The 19,400-nt window shown below is 50.7% G+C and overlaps 2 protein-coding genes across 5 annotated transcripts in view; one reads left to right on the top strand and one right to left on the bottom strand.

Moving 5' to 3' along the window:
* TBCD (tubulin folding cofactor D) overlaps nucleotides 1-19,400 on the top strand; it is a 161,194-nt gene that overhangs the window by 44,976 nt on the left and 96,818 nt on the right. The gene's annotated exons all lie outside the window — the stretch shown is intronic.
* Nucleotides 7,705-15,853, bottom strand: ZNF750 (zinc finger protein 750). The gene is made up of 3 exons (XM_058703382.1): nucleotides 15,719-15,853; nucleotides 8,702-10,321; nucleotides 7,705-8,559 (listed from the first exon to the last, which is right to left on the bottom strand). Exons 2-3 carry the CDS (start codon nucleotides 10,138-10,140, stop codon nucleotides 7,851-7,853), a joined length of 2,148 nt encoding a protein of 715 aa, XP_058559365.1. The 5' UTR covers nucleotides 10,141-10,321; nucleotides 15,719-15,853; the 3' UTR covers nucleotides 7,705-7,850.

Genomic DNA, 19,400 nt, shown 5'->3' with positions numbered 1-19,400 from the left:
GGGTGTGGCTGGTGGTGCCTCTGGGCAGAAGGGAAGGATGCCTGCAAAGGAGGGAGAAGGTCACATCCTGGGGTGTTCACCATAGGTGCTCTGTGCACTGGGGGGTTGACTTCTGTCCAGAATAAAGATGTCTGTGCACAGATGGCTGGGACCCTGCATCTTACTCCACGGCACCTGAGCTGTGGGATGTCAGAAGTGATGGCTTTGCATTTGGCATCGTGAAGCGGGAGGAGGGCTCTTAGACCCTCAGAATTCTATTTACTCTTACTATTTATTTTTGGGAGCTTTATTGGGATATAATTTATGTACCATGAAGTTCACCCACGTAGAGGGTACAGTTCAGTGGTTTATAGTATATTTTACAGAGCTGTGTGACCGTCATCATCATCTAATTTCAGAACATTTATGCTGCCCCCAAAGGAAACCCCTGTACTCAGGGGCAGTCACTCCCCATTTCCCCTCAACACACCCACCCCAGGCAACCAGTAATCTGCTTTCTGTTTCTTTAAATTTGCCTTTTCTGGTCATTTTTCATAAATGGAACCTATGATCGCGGTCTTGTGCCTGACTTCTTTCACTTAGAGTGATGTTTTCAAGGTTCATCCATGTTGTAGCATGTAACTGTGTTCCTTTTTATGGCCGAATAATATTCCGTTGTGTGGATATACCACATTCATCAGTTGATGGACATTTGGGTTTGTCACATTTTGGCTATTACGGAAAATGCTGCTGTGAACATTTGTGTGCAAAAACGTTTTTTAAATTTTATTTTGAGACAGAGCAAGAGCATGAGTGGGGGAGAGGGGCAGAGGGAGAGAGAGAGAGAGAGAGAGAGAGAATCCCAAGCAGGCCCACATTCAGCATAGAGTCTGATGTGGGGCTCACTCTCACGACCGTGAGATCAACCGTGTTGTTACGTGTAGCATGTAGTCTCTGTTCTTTTTTTTTTTCTGTTTTTAAAAAACTTTTTTTTTTTTTTTTTTTTTAAATGTTTACTCTTGAGAGAGACAGAGACAGAATGTGAGTGGGTTAGGGGCAGAGAGAGAGGGAGACACAGAATCCGAAGCACGTTCCAGGCTCTGAGCCGTCAGCACGGAGCCCGATGCGGGGCTCGAACTCACGAGCTGTGAGATCATGACCTGAGCCGAAGTCAGACGGCCAACCGACTGAGCCACCCAGGCGCCCCATCTTTGTTCTTTTTTTATGGATGAATAATATTCCATTGTGGATACACCACACTGTTTATCCAGTCATCAGCTGGTGGACATTTGGATTTTTTACCTCTTGGCTAGTATGAATAATGCTGCTGTGAACATTTGTGTGCAGGGTTTTTTTTTAAGTTAATTAAAAAAAATTTTTTTTTTTAATGTTTATTATTGAAAGACAGAGAGACACAGAGCGTGAGCAGGGGAGGGTTAGACAGAGGGGAGAGACACAGAATCTGAAGCAGGCTCCAGGCTCTGAGCTGTCAGCACAGAGCCGGACGCGGGGCTTGAACTCACAAACTGCGAGATCATGACCTGAGCCGAAGTCGATTGCCCAGCCGACTGAGCCACCCAGGCGCCCCTTAAGTTAATTTTTTTTATGTTTATTTGTGAGAGAGAGATAGAGCGTGAGGAGGGGAGGGGCAGAGAGAGAGGGAGACATAGAATCTGAAGCAGGCTCCAGGCTCTGAGCTGTCAGCACAGAGCCCCATGTGGGGCTCAAACTCACGAACCAGGAGATCATGACCTGAGCCAATTTAACCAACTGAGCCACCCAGGCACCCCCTTTTAAATTTTATTTGAGAGAGAGAGAGAGAGAGAGAGAGAATGAGAGAATGAACGAATGAGGTGGGGAGAGGGGTAGAGAGAGAGAATTGCAAGCAGGCTGCATGTTCAGTGCAGGACCTGACCTGGGGCTTCCTCTCATGACTGAGATCATGACCTGAGCCGGAATCAAGAGTCGGACGCTTAACTGACTGAGGCACCCAGGCGCCCCGTGTACAAGTTTTTGTGTGGACATAAGATTCTAGTTCTCTTGGGTATGCATATAGGAGTGGGATTGCTGGGTCTTCTGGTAACTCCATTTTTAACTTTTTGAGGAAAAGTTTTTTTCTAAAATGGTAGTACCATTTTATATTTCCACCAGCATGAAGGTTCCAGTTTCTCCACACCCTCCCAAACGCTTGGTTTTGTCTTAGTGGATGTGGAGTGGTATCTCATTGTGGCTCACATTTGTGTTTCCGTGACTCATTAATGACGCTGAGCCGGCTTAATTAATGCTGGATATCTTTGTTGGAGAAATGTCTGTTCAAATCCTTTGCTCATTTGAAAAATCAGGCTTTTTGTTGTTACCATGAGTTCTTTATGTATTCTGGGAGCCTCTCACCACATAGAGGACCTGTGGTATTTTCCCCCATCCCATGGTTGTTTTCACTTTCTGGTTGGTGTCATTTGCGCCAAAGCCCTGCATTTTGGTTGATTTCAGCTCACCAGTCTTCTGTGTGCGAGTGTGCCACAGACAAGGTGAAATCCCTCCCTGGGTAGTTTTGACTCCAGTAGAGCCTTTTCTCTGCTTTTCGTGCCCGAGAATGGCTGGCGTGTGTGTGCCCATCATATTTTACAATGTTGCAGTGCCCACTGGTCACTAGCCGCTGGAGTGAGAGACTATGAGCGTTGGCGTTACGAGTGAGGAGTGTCTCGCTGTTGCTTAAGATAGAGAAGATGTCCCGTGTGGTCTTTACTTGACTGGCCGGTCGCCTCTAGCCTGGCGGCCCCCCACAACGTGTGCTGAACCCTCCTGTGGGCCCTTGCCGTGCCTGGCGGGGCCTGAGGGAGCTGTGCTGTCTCCTGCCTGGGAAGGATGGTGCCAGGCCTGGCAGACAGAGGTCTTGTCGAGGCGTAGGCTCCACAGGCACCAGGCCCAACACTTGTTCATTTTTCTTCTTTTTCTCTTGCTCCTCAGACTGGATGATGCCAGTTGCCTGCCCTGTCTTCAAGTTCATGGATTCTTGCTTGCACGTGTTCAGATCTGTTATTGTACAGCTCGACTGAAGTTTTCATTTCAGTGATGGTGTTTTTCAGTTTCAGAATTTTTATTTGGTCTCTTTTTACAGTTTCTATCTCTTTTTTGACATTCCATATTTTTTTCGATATTGTTCTCTTGGTTTCCTTTAGCTCTTTGAGCATATCTGAGGAATCTGTTTAACGTCTTTGTCTGGTTTTAGTACAGTGTCTGGGCTTCCTCAGGGATGACGATTTCTCTGCTTTTCTTTTTTCCTTTGAACAGGCTATTCATTTCTGTTTCTTTGTATGCTTTGTGCTTTTTTTTTTTTTTTTTCTTTGAAACTGGACATTTTGAAAACTATAATACTGTAATATGGTAACTCTGGAAATCAGGTTCTCCCCCATCCCCAGGGGTTTGCAGCTGTTGCTTGTTGAAGGTGATTGTTGTCCATTTGTTGACCCCCCCCCCCCCCCCCCCCCCGGTCTGTTTGCAACAACTGTGTTCCTTGTTGTGTCTGGTCACTGAAGTCTTGGTTCTGTAATGTCTGCAGATAGCCAGTGACCTAACAGATTTCTTTAAATGCTGAAATTTTGTAGACTCTTTCTTCACAACATACCCTCCTGATTTCTGCAAATTTCTGATGAGATGTTTGAGTTCTGAACAAGTTGAGTCTGTCAGTTTTTGCTGGCTTAATGGTTGTTGTTGTGGTGGAGGGACTGATCTGTGATGTCATCCGAAAACTAGCATTTGACTGGGTCTTCTGAGTGGAAACAGATGTCAAGACAGTATAAAACGTGTAGAGATTCTATTGGGGAGATGCCCATGAGAGAAAGCAAGAAGGCTGGCGGAACTCCTGTCTGACCCCGAGGGCTGTGGGGGTGGGGTGGGGCTGGGGTCCTCGAGCCAAAGTCAGCCGTAGAGGCAGGCGGTCCCGTGTCCCCAGAAGGGGCCATGCTGGTATCGCTGCCACACTCTCTCCCTGGCAGAGGCACCTTGGGGCCTGGGGTGCAGCCTGTGGCGGATGGGGCCTGGCTGTTACCGCAGCTCTTCCGTTGCAGAGTGCTGACCTCTCCTGAGGTCCTGCTCCCCACAAGCCTGTGGTGTGTACCTCAGTTCCCAGGGGAGCGGCTGGGCCCTGGGTGGAGTTACACTCTCTGGTGCTCCTGACACAGTCCTGGCACCTTCCTGTTTGGAGGACCAAGTCCTTACTGATTTTTTTTTTTTTAAAGTTTTATTTATTTTTGAGAGAGAGAGAGCACGAGCAGGAGTGGGGGAGGGACAAGGAGAGAGGGGGACAGAAGGTCTGAAGCAGGCTCCAAGCTCTTTGCTGACAGCAGCAAGTCTGATGTGTGGCTTGAACCCACAAACAGGGAGATCAGGACCTGAGCCAAAGTCGACACTCACCTGACTGAGTCACCCAGGCGCCCCAAGTCCTTACTGATTTTTAACCTTTTGTACATTTTGCACTGTTGGATGTTCCAGTTTTGTGAGAAAAGTGAATACCGTGACGAGATATCTTTGACTTCGCATGTGAAGTAATTGTTCTGTGCTACTGAATTAAAATGCTTTTCTCCTTGATGAGTGTGTGTGTGCTTCATTTCACGCCTACCGTGTCTTCCTGCCCCATGGAGTGTTGTGTCGTGCTGAAGACTGGAGCTGGTGATGGGGGCAGACTGCACAGGCCCCCGATAAGACTTCAGGAAGGTTGTGGTCAGCATTTTGTTCCCTCTTTGCTGTGAGTTCAAGGACCCCTTTAGAATCTTTTTTCAGCTTTGTTGAGATATAGTTCACCTAACCATACAGTTTTCCTATCAAATACCTGATTCAATGGTTTTGGTATATTATTTAAAAAAAAATTATAGAATATACGTAATATAAACATTTGCTATGCTGTTTTTAAGTGTGTAATTTGGTGGTATTTACAGTTTGTACAACCATTGTCACTATTGCTGAAAACTTTTCACCAGCCTGAACTGAGACTGTTTCTCTGCTAGACTCCCCTCTCCTATCCCCTGCAGCCCCTGGTAACCACTCCTCTGTCTGCCTCTGTGAACCTGCCTGTTGTCAGTGTTTCATCTATGTGCACTTGTGTAAGATTTGTGCTTTTCTGTCAGGCTCATTTCACTGAGCATAATGTCTTCAAGGTTAGTCCATGTGGTAGCAGGTGGCAGAGTTTCATCCCTTTTTATGGCTGAATGACACTCTGCTGTGTGGTTTCCCACATCTTATTTACCTGCTCCCCTGTCAGTGCAGGCTGTGTCCTTTCATCTTTTTTTAAAAAATGTTTTTGAGGGGCGCCTGGGTGGCGCAGTCGGTTAAGCGTCCGACTTCAGCCAGGTCACGATCTCGCGGTCCGTGAGTTCGAGCCCCGCGTCAGGCTCTGGGCTGATGGCTCGGAGCCTGGAGCCTGTTTCCGATTCTGTGTCTCCCTCTCTCTCTGCCCCTCCCCCGTTCATGCTCTGTCTCTCTCTGTCCCAAAAATAAATAAAAAACGTTGAAAAAAAAAATGTTTTTGTGTTTTGAGATAGAGGTGCATGCGGCGGGGGGGTGGGGGGGTGGGGTGGGGTGGTGGGCAGAGAGAGAGCGGGAGAGAGAATCCCAAGCAGGCTCTGTGCTGTCAACGCGGAGCCCACCTTGATGTCGCAGATTGTGGTATGATGACCTGAGCCGAAATCAAGAGTCAAACACTTAACCCACGAGCCACTCAGGCGCCCCTTGCTTTCATTTTTTGAGTGTTGTGAACAAAGTTTCTATGAACATTGGTGCACACTTAACCCGTTTGAGTCCTTGTTTTTACTTCTTTTAGGTGTATACCTAGGAGTAAAATTGATGGGCCACAGGGAAATAATTTTATATTTAACTTTTTTGGGGTTTATTGCTTTTTATATATAAAGGTTAAACCCTTACAGCTCTGAGGCTGGGTCACAGGTGACTATAGGCAGGTGGCATAGTCAAAACATCAGGAAGACCATTTTCTTGTTACAAAGATCTAGGACCGCATTGTGCTTTTAGAGACAGATACGAAGGGCCTGCTGGGGTCGCCGTGTCTGTCGCATGTGACCTTAGGGGGGGATTGCAGTAGGAGGGGTCAGTCGTCATGCTGCAGATGCACGCAGTTCCACGGCAAAATCTGCAGGTGGTGAGGGCCTCTGCCCTCCCTGAGAGCCCTGAGGCCTGCATCTGTGCCCACCCCGCACTGTCCCAGGAGGACTGGACAGTCTTAACTGTCCCTGGTTCCTCTTATCACTTAAGGTGAAGCCTGACACTTTTGGGTGAGCTGTAAAACATGGTGTTCTCAGAATCTTTGGGCCCTTGATATGCGAGGTCTGCGTTCTGTGTGTAAAGCGAGAGGCGAGAGCTTGTCTGTAGGGTGCTGGGCTCTGGGTCCTGAGTCTGGAACACAGCTTCTGACGTATGGTTTTGCTTCCTGCAGGCTGTTGACTTGCTGGAAAGCAGGGGCACCCTGTTTTGCTCTTTGCCAAAACGTTCTGGTATCTGGAGGCGAGAGAGCCCTGGCGCGCTGGTGAGCGGAGTGCATGTGTGCTCGGCCTCGAGTCCCAACAGCGTGCGTTTTGGGTTCACGGCATGTGGTCGTCTGAGGGCACACCTCAGCACCGCACTGCCATGTGCGGTGGCCCTTTGTTGATACCCCAGGCGGTGTGTCGGAGGACAGGGGCCCTCTTGAAAAGCGGGAGGAGGGGGTCCTGTGACGGCCCGTGGGGTGGGGCCTGCGGGGGCAGACGGCCTTTCCTCAGGCGGCAGTCAGAGGAGCCGAGGCTCAGGGAGCCCGAGGTCTGGGGAGACCCAGGGGGGTGTCCGTGCCCGGACTCGGTGGCCACTCTCACAGCACGCACAGGTGCGCTCACACGCTCACGCAGGCAGGCGCTCTTTTTTCCGTTTAACAGCCGCCTCAGCTCATTCCCTTTTGCATTGAGTTTATTATGGCAGATTGAAGCATAACACAGAGTATGTATTCTTAAAGTCACCTATGAGTTTATTGGAAAATTAGCAGTATGTACATCATTTTGGAAAATGGAAAAGGAGGCTGAACAAGTCAGGAAGTTCACTGTAACATCATACAGAAGTAGAGTACGTTAGCAATAGCTTCACCAGCAATACGTTTTCCTACTGGAAATAAATTATTTGTATAAATAGCGTCTTGATGTTTGTGTATCTTCACTCATAACAAATCACATAATTTTTACATACAGCACTTTAATGACAGAACCGGAAATGTTTTTTTCATGGCATTTTTTCCCAGTAATTGGTATTTACTTCAAAACACACAGTAGATTTGATAGCAAAACAGTTAAAAGCAGTTTATTCTAGTGCTAAGATATTTATAAGAAGAGTATTTTTAATAGTTTTCCTGTAAGATGGATTACACTTAAAAGCTGTCTTTTCATTTGTGCATTCCATTTGACATTTTACAAAAATGAAAGTCAATGTTGAACTCATCAGTCTTGAGTATGAGTCATTTAAATATTTTTACAACCAAAAGTAGAAGCACCTTTGAATATTCTTGCTCGATATTTTCAAAACCTGAATTGCAGCTTCTTTCTTTTCTCCTTTCTTCCTTCCTTCTCTCTCTCTCCCCCTCTCTCTCCCCCCTCCCTCCCTCCCTTCTTCCTTTCTCTCTCCCCCTCTCCCCTTCCTTCCTTCCTTCCTTCCTTCCTTCCTTCCTTCCTTCCTTCCTTCCTTCCTTCCTTCCTCTCTGTCTCCCCCTCCCCACTCCTCCTTCCTTCCTGAGAAGCAGGAAGCTGTATTGTAAAAACTGACCAGGGAAAGCTGCGGTGCCAGTCAAGAGTTGCTGCTGTCGTAACCTACTTTGGAAGGTGTGTCTGCATCCGGCGAGAGCGGCACTAAGACACCCGTGTTCTCTTACGAAGGGTGAATACTCTGGCTGTGTCACTCGGCTTCGTCTTCTTTGTTCCTTGCTGGGACTTCCCTGCATCCCTGGGGCTTGTCCTCTTTTGCCCTCTGGGTCTGAGGTCACACTGAGCCTCCGGGTTTTCTGTGGCGCTGAGGGTGGGTGCGTCTTGTGGGCAGGTGGACTCCGGGGCCGTGGGCTCCCCATCGCCCATCCTGACGTTCCCTGGGCTGTAGGCCGCCAGCTGGCAGAGGGCCACGGCCGCTGTCTGCTTCTGCTCATCACTGCTGTCCAGCGCTCTCGCGTCCTGGGCCTTCACAGCGGGCGTTGTTGGTGGCGCCTCCATGGCATCAGGGCTGCTTTGGTTCGTCTGGGCGTGTTCTGGCCCATCTTTGGAAGTTTCCGTGTCAGTGTTTTGAGCAGCGGTGCTGGCAGGTTCTGCCTCTTGCGGTGGGCTGTGGAAGGGAGGTCTCGGAGTCAGGGCATTACAGGGGTCCTTCACCGAGAGGTTGAGAGGCATGTCCTGCACCTCTGCAAAGTCCTTGTACACGGGGCTGTGAGTGGCTGGTCTGGCCTCTGGTTTCTTGGAGAGGTTCAGCGGGGCTGTCCTGGAGCCATCTTCTGGGCTGGAAGGTGTGGCCTCTGGGTCGTGAGATGCGCTTCTGGTCTCGCCTGGAGCATCGCCGTTCATGGCATCAAGGCTGAAAGAGGTAAAGAGAGGCCTTAATAGGACCCTTGCTTAAAAAAGCTACTGTCTAAAAAGCATTTTGAGCAAGCATGAGCTTGGCTAATGGAGCACAATCAGAGATATGTTTTGGAGATCTCGAAATGAAATTTTCTTACCTTTTTGGGGACTCTTCTCTGTTTTCCAGAGCCTGGGAATTTGGGTGCTCTGTGCTTTTCTTGACAGGCTTGAAGGCTGTGAGACTGTGTTCAGGCTGATGGAGCCTTCCCAGGGTGCTGGCAGCTGGCTTGTCCGAGAGGCCGCACAGCCCGGCACACGGCTGACTTGTCTGCGTGAAGTTGGTGGGACTTGGCCTTCCGGGGGAGCCTGTGGCTGCGCTGCCCGCGCGAGGGCTCATTTTGGTTCCCTCTGTGTCCCTCTGCCCATCTTGGGAGGGGTCTTTAGTCTCGGGAGTTGGGCTCCCCTTCTCAAACTCTGTGTTTTTTCTGTGGGTGTTGGAAGGACTTGACTTGGACGGACTCAGGGCCGGGTAGAGCAGGGCGGTTTCTTCCAGTAGGTGAGAGCTGTGATCTCTGGAAATGCCCGTGACAGGTGGGAGTCTGAGCCCGTAGGAGGAGAATGCAGACTCTGGTCTGTAAAATCCATAAGGAATTGGCAGGTTGGAGTGATACTGCTGGAAGAACCTGTAATGGTCATATGCTGAGGGGGGGTTCAAGTGCTTGGGGACCGGCCCTGGGGGAGGCAGCAAGTGCCTCTGGTCTTGGGCCCCGTAGACGGACAGCAGGGGGGCATCACACTCAGGTGAGTTCCCAGCAAGTAGGTAGGGTGAGTAGATGGTGGCCAGTCCGTGCTCTGTGTAAAAGTGTGGCTGGTACTCTGGGATTGCGGGGTGCACGTAAGGGGAAATGGCACTAAACCCCTTTGTAGACGGGATTTTGTGTGGGAACTCTGGCGGGAGGAAAGGCGTGCCAGCTTTCCACGGATAACCAGGAGCATGGAACGCAGACTTGGTGTGGAAGGAGGTGGCTTTGGCCGTGGGGCCGGGCAGGGCCAGCAGTTCAGGAGCCTCAGCGTGCTCTGGCCCTTTGAGTCTGTGCTCTCCCACTGGGACAAAGGCTGAAGGCCGCACAATGCCTTCCAGAACGGGCTGGGTGCCCCTGGTGGCTTCCGGAGCTGGACTCAGGGGTGCTGCTTCCTCGTGGAGAGCAGACTTCTGTCCTGGGCACCTGTGGGGCCCACGTGTGTGCAGTTCCACGTTTTCCTTGGCATCGTCCTTGGCGAGGCTTTGCTGAAGCTTGGTGTCAAAGTGTGGGAGCCCATTGACAATAGGCTTGGCAGAGGTGGGTTTTGCTGCCGTGTCTGGCTGATTTGTCTGCTTGGGGTCCAGAGAGTTGGATTTGGGGCACTTGGGGACGCGGTCCTGCTCTGACACTAAAGTGATGGAGTTTTTGCAGAGACCATACTTCATGTGGTTGAAAAGGTGTGACTTTTCATTGCAAGTGAAAGGGCACTGGAAACACTTATACTTGAAGGGTTTTCCTGGAGGTCTCGGGATGTAATGTGGCTTTTTTGGTTTTCGCTCTTTGAGAAGACTCATGTTCCTTCTTGTGGTGTGGGTGCTGGTCCCCTCGCTGGTCCGGTCGCTGCCGGCTCCTGTGCGATTATGATCTGGCGGCTGCTGCTGCTTCTCCTTGGCTTTCTTTCCAGGTGCTTCTATTTGCAGCCTCCTCCATGTGCTGTGGGTCTGATGGGGGAGGTCTCGCTCATTGGGGTGGGGGCTGCAACGGAGGAGCAGAGCCTTAGCCTCACAGTAGGTTACCTGAAGGTATGGAGGGGTCACCACCCTCGTCAGTGTGAGGACGAGATGAGCACCAGCTGCCCGCTACTTGTAACCTGGCCGCCAGCCCCCCACGCTGTTCCTGTTTGCTCAAGTCTAACCTGAAAGAGCTGGCCTGGGGCCAAGAGTGCGGTGTGTTAGTGTCGGCTCTGAGAACACCTGTAATTCTGTGAGTTTTGGGAATCTTTGTCCTGTGACCTGAGGCCTTGGATGCCAAGGAGGTTGTAGACTGAGGCCAAGTGACCGTTGGGACCCCTTCCCCCATCCACATTTGTGGCATCTGTGGTGCGCTGACCGAGACCACAGGGGCCTGGCCTGTGTGTGGCTCCTTGGCTGTTCTGTCCTGTTTAATCATGTAGTGTTCTATGTGTGGAACTTAGGAAGGAAGGAAAGAAGAATATTTAAATATGCAGTCCCACTCTACTGCTTCCAAAATCAAATGAACAAGTCTGCTTTATTGGTGAGTAGCATTTATGCTGTCTCACATACAAATGTAAATGCTGTCTTTATGCTGACTCAGATGGTTCTAAGATGCCATCAAGGTGAGTTTCTGAGCTGTGTGAGTGACCGAATGTTCTCCTTCACTGCCCTGTTATCACCGCCCACCTCATGAGCAGCGTGGAGTAAGTTCTTGCCCCGTCCCTGCCTGCTGTGTGGACAGCTGAGAATACTTCCAGCCCAGGGCGCTTGCCTGCCTTTCCTGGCCTTACCTCCAAATGGCGGTGCCTATGTGAGAGGATTGTGGTAGCACACCATCCCAGCCTTTACCCTTTAGGAAGTGGGCCTTGGCCCATTCTTGGCAAAGTCTTTGGCATGTGATGGGCATGGATACGGTGGCCAGTGGGGGCCGTCACCTGCCTTAGGCCCCGGTGGGGGCTGCAGGTGTCCCTGGCTTTCCGTACCTTCCCTGAGTGCCCTCCTTTCCCTGACCCTTGCTCTCCCAGGCTTACCCAGAGGCCTCAGCCCGCCTTCCTTCACAGGCTGCTCCCCACACCCTTGGGGCCCTCTCGGCCTCAGAACCCGAAACTGAGGACAAAGACACGAGGTCTGGGGGGATCTTGCATGGCCCCAGTGGTGCAGCAAGGTGCCCCAGACCAGCCCATGGTGTGACTGTGTCTAGGAGCAAGCGTGTGGGTGGGGAGGCTGGAGGGCAGCGGGAGGGGTCAGGGCCCGCTGTTTCACATAAGACCTGCAGCTTCTAAATGTTTTCAGACAGCTTCAAAATAAAGTTAAAAAGGAAGGAAATGATTTGAGAAAACTGTTTTCAGGGGCAGTTTTGCTAATGAGCAGCTAAGGTCGGTCCTAAGCCTTGTGAGATTTCGTGGATAAAGCATCCCTTTCTAGACATTGGGGTGGCGAGAACATTCAGCTGGAAAGCAGCCTTTTAAAAGTAGAGAAATACATATGGGAAATTGAAGAGACTTGTTTTCACAAAATAAAATGTAGTTTCTCTGCAATGCCTTTCCTTGCCGTCCCACACACTGTGATGAGGTAATCGGCAGTGTCAGGATCGCGGAGGCAGGTGTAGTTGGGTTTTCACTTGGATACTGTACATTTCTGAGAAAGCTTGCTCTGATTTTATTCTCCGCAAACTGGTTTCGCTACTCATTTATTCCTATTCCTTAAAAACACAAAGAAGCACCCCCTCCTCCCCCCCCCCCCCCGCCCCGAAACTGCCTCTGTTAACCTGCTTTGTCATCATTCAGTGCTTTCAAAGCTGTGTATTTACTAAGAAGTGGTTTCTGCCGATGCCTGTGGCCCTTCTCTTGTGAGGAGTTTCTGCAGAGCAAGAGTGGCGAGGCACGTGTATTTTGGGTGAGAAACGAGATTTTTGGCTGCCCCATGACCGTGACTAGGGAGAGGGAGGTCCCAGGGCCCTCCAGGGCATTCACTGGCTCACCCTGCCCCCGACCTCCCCTTCCACGGTGCGGCTGCAGGAGCCGAGCCTGTTAAACATGTAAGCATAGCTTTATGTCTTTCTAACTTTCCCTCTTATTAAAGGGAAAAACGTGAAGTAACTTTATGAGTTCAGTCCATACCTTGGGGGGAAGGTACGCTCTGGGCTATAAAAGCACAATTTCCTTGCCGCCCGTCAGGAAGCGATTCCAGCCAACCTGGGCCAGCTAGATAAGTCAGCGGGCGTGTGCCGGCACGTCTCCCCGTGCTCCCTGGTTCTGAAGGCGTGAGAACCTCTGCAAGTCAGGTTCCCATGATTGTATAGGATGTGTTATGGCAAAGATCCGAAAAGTGATTTCATCACTAGCTGGAAGCATCATGATCAAAATGATGACAGTTGCAAAACTTTATCAAGTGTGAGCCCAGAGTCTAGTGATGCCCAGAGTGGACACGCATACAGCCCCCTGGCATCCAGAACCCGGGAGCTCATATGAAGGAAAAATTCCCTCAGGATTTAAGAGAATGATTCAGATGCACTATATGACGATGTGTTAGTTTCAGAAGCAGTGTTATTTAACGCTGCTCATACTTTCAGGCAAACCTATAGATAAATCTGTGTTAAAGGTTATCAAACGTTTATAAGAGGCAAGTTATATTTAAGTTATCCTAGTGTTACCCAGAAGAATAATTTAGGTAATAATTCCTTTTATGTTAATATTAATTAGTATGTACTTTTTTCTGTCAAGTGATGTCATGTCTAAAGTTCTGGTCTGAATTTTTGTTCTTTGTTCAGTTAGCGTACAAGGACAGTAACCAGGTTCTCCGGGGATCATGCTGGTGCCCCGGGAAGTGAGGGTATTCCGGGACTGACCTGTGGGAACGGAAACCTGGGATGTCACAGGTGCAGTTGTGTCCCTCACTTTGGGTAAACTGACCTCTCAGTGTTGCACAATTTGCTAATTAAAACAAGGGCACACAGCTGCCTCCTAGGCTGACGGAGACGGGCGTATTCACTTGGCCATAAAAACGCGGTAACGTCAGAGAAATAAGTGGGTTAAAACTGAGGCTATTGAAAGCTTTCGAAGGGGACAGCCTGTAGAATGAGGTCAGTCTGAGAGTTCTGGCCGGGTGAGGTGCACCAAGGTGCAGCGACTCCACCTGACTGCCCGGGACCTCATTGGTCTTGCCCTCTGTAGGGACACCGTTTGTGACCGTCTCTGCCAGGCCAGTTTCTATCCGCTGGGCTTGGTGCTGCCAGCAGCTGCTGGTGTTAAATATTCCGAACAAGGGTATTGTTGCCAAAACAACACAATCCAGAACTTTAACTGTTAGTAGTAAGTTTGGATTTGCATTGGGAGGTGAGGTTTTTCTGAATGTGCTGAGGGGTGTTTCCCATAGGCTTTTCCTGGGGATGGCTTGTGCCTTTCTCAGTTAATTCATAGCTGGGAAGCTGCTCATAATGCAAGACCCCTTGGATTTGATTTTCCTTAGCTGCAGTGTTAGCACCTTTTGAAGCCCAGATGTTAGCCTGGTCCTGAAAGGTCTATGTGTCACAATGCTGTTTACTCTCGACCAGCAGGAAGTGCCGGGAGCTGCCTCCTCACGCACCTTGCCTCCGGTCAGGGTCAGAGTGGCTGTCACTTAGATGTCGTCTGTCCTCCGCCACCTCCCTCTCCGAATCCTCTTGACCATGCGGCCCCTGCACACAGTGTCCACACTGAGGGGGAGAGACCATGGGGGTGGTGACATAAAGCCACACAAGGGGCCCGGCGTGAACATTGAGAGGTTTTCCCATTTAAAAATGTCCCTTTTGTAACCTCAAGTATTTTAAACATCTGCTTGTGTCTAGCTGATGTACTTCTTAGCCTGGAAGGTGCCGCAAGCTGGCTCTGGCCTCCGCATCTCTCCTCCCGCAGGGCCCCTGCTCGCAGGCCCGCTGGGCATCTGGGCCGAGCTGCCCACACAGCACTTTGAGCAGCCTGTGGTTTCGGTTGGCCACAGGGTTTTGTTTGCTTGTTTTTGAAGTACTAAATTGCCAGTGCCCCGTCTCTCCATAGGTTCCTAAGTGTGGACAGTTAATGTCCTTGCCAGTTGTTAGGATGATGGTGAGTGGCTGGCATGTTTGAGAAGTTTCTAAGGAGTTAGAAATCCAAAAAAGAGACAAGAGAAAAAGATTTTTTTTTGAACTTTGATAGGACACAAGAGAGGTAATTATAGCTCAGCTTTATAGGACATTGCTGTGATGGGCTGGGTAACTATGCTTGTTGCGCATGTTAACCTATGAACTGAAATAATGCTGTAATGGTCCCTTGGGTGCTGTCCGGCTGTCTGGCAGGGAGCCTCGTTAGGTAGAGCGTTTTGAAGGGCATGCTATAATTACAATATTGTGATGTGGCGTTATTGCATAACCCAAGGACACGCCATTGTCGCCTACCCACTGGGGTGTCGCAAGAACGAGATTTGTGAGTTTTACTCCAATTGAGCTTTTCCAGTGATTAACCGCCACTCCCTCCCAGTCTCTTGGTTCTTTAAAATGAAGGATAAACTTCAGGTTAACCATGACCTGGGAGAGAGACAGTTTTCTAGAATGTAGTCAGGAAGAATGATCTGGAAAACCAACCAGGGCTGTTTTGAGTTTCAGCCAGAGATCCTGACTTCACAGACGTCTGCCCTTACCAGTAACGTACACAGCTTTAACGCTGGACAACCTGTCACCAGAGCCGGTCCCCTCAACGTGCCCGCCTTCTTTATCCTTAAAAATACCAGGTTAAAGCTTTGGAAGGAGTTTGTTAATGCAAAATAAAGATCATAAATGTAGACAGACTTTGCTTACATGAAGTCTGACTTTGGTCAGACCTGGCCATTTGGTCAGTAATTGTTCTCATAGCTGGTTTATGAGAAACTTTATAAGGGGGAAAAAACTCCTTTTTGTATATTTAGGGATCCTCTTTGGTTAACTTTTGTTCTTTCAGCTTTGGTAAGCATATGTCAAAACAGTACTTATTTTAAACTTGAAAAGGTCTTAAAGTTAAAACTGTAAGTTCAGCAGTTTTCTAAACATGTATATGTGTATGTTTACATTTGTATATATATGATGTTTTAATGTTGAAATTTATTGTAGTTTATTTTTAAGGTGAGGAACAAAGAAGCACTTACTACATACATTTGAGTTTTAGTTTAAATTTTATGTAGAAATGAGGTCTTAATTTCTAAATAGACTTGTTTGTATTCTTAGAATAAAGTGTAAGCGTTATTAAAAGTTTTGTAATTATGGTCTCCTTTCCAGCGATGCACCTGCTGGGTCCTGAGTAATCCGCAGAGAATAGAGCAAGGCAGAGCCGGCACCGGGCAGGTGGTTCCCTGAGCCAGATGGTTAGTTCAAGATGCGTTCTGAGAGTAGTTTTGAAAGGAAAGTTGAATTTGAGAAGAAATGGGTACTTACCGGAGCCAGGCAGTGCTGGGAGCGGTCGGGTCAGGAGCCGTGGCTGACGGTGCCCGAGAGCAGGACCTGTTCTCACGCTCGCTCGCTGGCTGAAACTGGAGCCGGCTGTCCCAGTGGGAGGGGTTTAAGTGTAGGAGTCGAGCCCTCGGGGCGTAGAGATGCACCTGATATTCCTCCCGCCCGCAGCTACGATTCATGTGTTTGCACCCACCTAGCTGCTTAGGAGCAGCGTCACCAATGGGCTGGCACTCTGAGCGCCACTTCTGAGCCTCTTGGAAGCTCCCTGCTTCGGTCTTGAGAGTGCCCTTTTTGTGCTGCCCGGACGCTCCTGGGCTGCAGGGTTCTATGTGTTCGCAGTCAGGATAGACACTGGTGGCGTGTCGGTGGGGCTCTGACCAGTGTGTGATGGTGTAACAAAGACACCGTGTGGGGGACCTTCTTCCGTGCCCGGGTGTATGTAGTAGCAGCAGGCAGACCCCGAGAGTTAGTCATAAGTACGTCTCCCCGAGGAGGCCATGCTCGCGGGATCCTTGCCCCCAAAGGTCTGAGCGAGCTTTTTCTCCTGTTGCCGTTCTCTCTCCCTTGTGCCTGGGAGTCAGCCTGCTGCCCTCCCCGTTGGGCGGGGGGCGGGGGGACCTCGGCCGCCTCACCACAGGGGCCTGTCGCCGCATGCCCTGGACGGGCACCAGGCTCTGGGCTCGCTGCAGGGCTGCTGCCGGGACGGGCACCGGGCTCCGGGCTCCGGGCTCGCTGCAGGGCTGCTGCTGGGACGTGGCTCTGCTCCTCTCGCTGCCCCTGTTCTGATAACTAACGCAGAGTCTGTGTCTCCCTCCCTGCTTAGGTTGCTTGCTGCTCAGTCTGTGGCTGTTAGTGAGGCGGGAACGAGGTGTTGGTTTGGGGACAGAAAAGGGAGGTGGTGCCAGCTGGGGTCACGCATGGCACGTCTGGCACCATGGTTGGGGTCGGGCTTGCCAGGCCTGATGCTGTGGTTTTTTGTTTTAATTTTATTTTAAGGCTTAAGATTTTACTTGGCTTTACCTTTGTATTGGGTTCTTTAAAAAAAAAAAAAAAGTTTTTAGTTATTTTTGTCCAAATTAGACATCCATAAAACTTAAAGTTCTATAAAAAATAGTTCTATAGATGTCATCATGAAACAGTAATTCATTGCTGTTCCTCTTACCTATGGCTGGGTGGCGAGGCACCCCAAAACTTGGAGGCATAAAGAACCGCCATTTTATTACCTCTCATGATGGTGGTTCAGGAGTGCGGGCCTACCTCCGAGGGTATGGCAGGCCCCACTGGTGGGGCCCTGGTGGTATTGAGCTGGACTGGAGGGTCCACCTCATGTCCCCAAGGGCACGGCCGAGCTGTCTTCTCCGTGTGGTCTCACTTCGGAGGCCTCCCCAGGAGGGTGGTTGGTGAGGCACCTCCCATGTCCTGCTTCACCTGTCCAGACTTGAGGGGAGGGCAGCAAGCCCATGTCTCAGTGGGACACTGTCAGACGGCTGTCCCTCCCATCTCTGTCCAGGAGCAGCACTGGGACCTTTTCTTAGCTGAGTATTTTGGTGTTTACCTCCTTGATCCCAAATAACATTACTCTGTTGCTACTTGTGTTCCCTCCACCTACGTCTTACTCCCAGTTTTGGGTGTTGTCTGCTGACTTTCCTTTGTGGAAAGTGAGAGTTTTGCTGTCTGCTCTGCCCCCATGCTTGCCTCCCCATCATCCCGAGGTCGCCTTTCCCTCTCTCCTGTATCGAAAGCCTGCTTCCTGGATCCCGTGTCTTCTCTCTTGGGTTGATCCTTTGTGTTGATAGGAAGCACATCCTGTCTGTAGGCTCCTGAGAAAGAGTGCAGGAGAGGTGGACTTGTGGAGACCTTGAATGGTTGATAGTGTCTTTATTCTTCATGGTTGATAGTCTGGCTGGGGATAGAACCCGGGGCCAGAGACGTTAACTCCCGGGTTAGAAAGGGCTCTCCTCTGCATGTAGCTTTCGGGACTGCTGTGCAGAAGTGCCCGCCCGTTCTGATTTCCTGATTCTTTCCTCCAGAGTTTGAACATGAACGATTTCAAACAAACAGGTGAGTCATAAGAACCCGACACCCGGGTCCTTGATGGATGTTCGACTATATTTGCTTCGTCACAGAGGTCTGCCCTCCCACCGTCCCCCGCCCCCCCCCCCCCCACGCCCCAGCACCAGCCCCGCTGCACTGCAGAGTCCACTGTGTTTGACCCCCAAACAAGTCAGCAAGCATGTCGTTAACTATTTGCCCACAGTTCCTCTTTTAAAGCCACTCCGCAGAGGGCACAGGTCTTGAGTTTTGAGAGGCATTTTCTCTGCCACGATCACCCCACCCAGACTGAGGCAGCACTGGTGGGATTCTTCTGTCCCAGCCGAGTGTATCCTATTGTAGAATTTCACAGAGGCGGTCACTCCTGACCCTCCTATTCTCATTTCCCGCAATGTTCTCTGCCAGCCCTCTGGTGAGCGCTTCTTCAGTCTCCAGCGCCTCTTGTGTTCTCTGGCACAACTTCCATAGTGTCTGGTGAGTAGTTGCAGTGGCTTCTCTTGTTTCTCTGAGGGTCTTAATGACGGTTTGGGCGGGCGGTGGGCGATTCCCGCCCTCTCTGCACACCAGCCCATCCTTCACCTCTCTCCATGCCCAGAGAATTAACTGTGTCTTCAGTGGCCCTCATAGCGCCCTGTGTTTTAGGCCCCCAGAGTTATCTCGGGCCTTTCAAGGATCCTGCGTGTAGACCAGACAGGTTCTGGGTTCCCCACTTGTGCTCAGGCTTGGTTTCCAGCCTGCTGAGTGCCATCCGCATTGTGGCTTCCCTGCCTTCCTTGACCCTGTCGCTTACACCTTGAAAAGGGAAAGCAGTCTCTGTAGTCGCTAGTGGGATTCCAGCTGTTGTGGGTGTTCAGTCTCCTCCGTTACCCAGAAATCTTGTGGCTACGTTTCTGACTGAGGTCGGATCTTTGGGAAGAGCATGGGGTGGTAGCTGGCAGGTACTGAGCATTCACTAGGTGTGAGGCCCTGCACTGGGCACTCTGCCTGCGTTAACGCCTTTAATCACACCGACAGCTCTGTGCAAGCAGTCAGCACAGAGAGGGTAAGTTATCCGGCTGAGGTCACCCAGCCTGAAGCGCGACAGAGCAGAGTCCTAGTGGACAGTGGAAGGGCTGTACAGGCAGGGGAGGAAATGCCTCCCTGTGAAGTGCTGTGGCTGGGAGCCGGCTCGGGGACCCACTCAGTACAGAAGTGCTCGGAACTTCAGTGGGGTGGCTGGCGGCCAGGCTCCTGGCCTCGCCGGGCCTTGATGGGTCTGAGCGTGGGGAGGGACGGGTGCCATGGCTGCGGCTGCTCTTATGGGGAGTGGGCATCATGGCTGGGCTCAGACAGGTGCTGCTGGGCCTCTGCTCAGCCACAGCATCAGGACTTCACCCTTGTGGGTGTGGGTCTCACTGTCCTGCTCGGAGGGTGAGGTGTGGTGAGGACGCAGCCGCTATGGCTCGGCTCCTGCTTGCTCCCCCGCCTCTCGGCTTCAGGCAGCACGTTTTAACCGGGCAACGTCCCTGTCCCTGTCCCGTGTCCCTCCCACTCCCCATCCAGCAGCGCTCTCTGCACGTCTACACTCTGTCTGCGGGCAGTTATGTGACCTGGGCCTCAGTCCTCCCTTCTG

The sequence above is a fragment of the Neofelis nebulosa genome, chromosome 16, assembly GCF_028018385.1.
Source record: "Neofelis nebulosa isolate mNeoNeb1 chromosome 16, mNeoNeb1.pri, whole genome shotgun sequence".
Taxonomy (NCBI): domain Eukaryota; kingdom Metazoa; phylum Chordata; class Mammalia; order Carnivora; family Felidae; genus Neofelis; species Neofelis nebulosa.
The sequence above is the reverse complement of the archived record's forward strand: the minus strand, read 5'-3'. Positions and strand labels throughout refer to the sequence as shown.

Bases quoted from the DNA above. Each gene is read 5' to 3' on its own strand.
- ZNF750 (XM_058703382.1), bottom strand. From the start codon at position 10,140: ATGAGTCTTCTCAAAGAGCGAAAACCAAAAAAGCCACATTACATCCCG. The intron at 8,560-8,701 runs GTAAGAAAATTT...TACCTCTTTCAG, and splicing joins AGAGAAGAGTCCCCAAAAAG to CCTTGATGCCATGAACGGCG.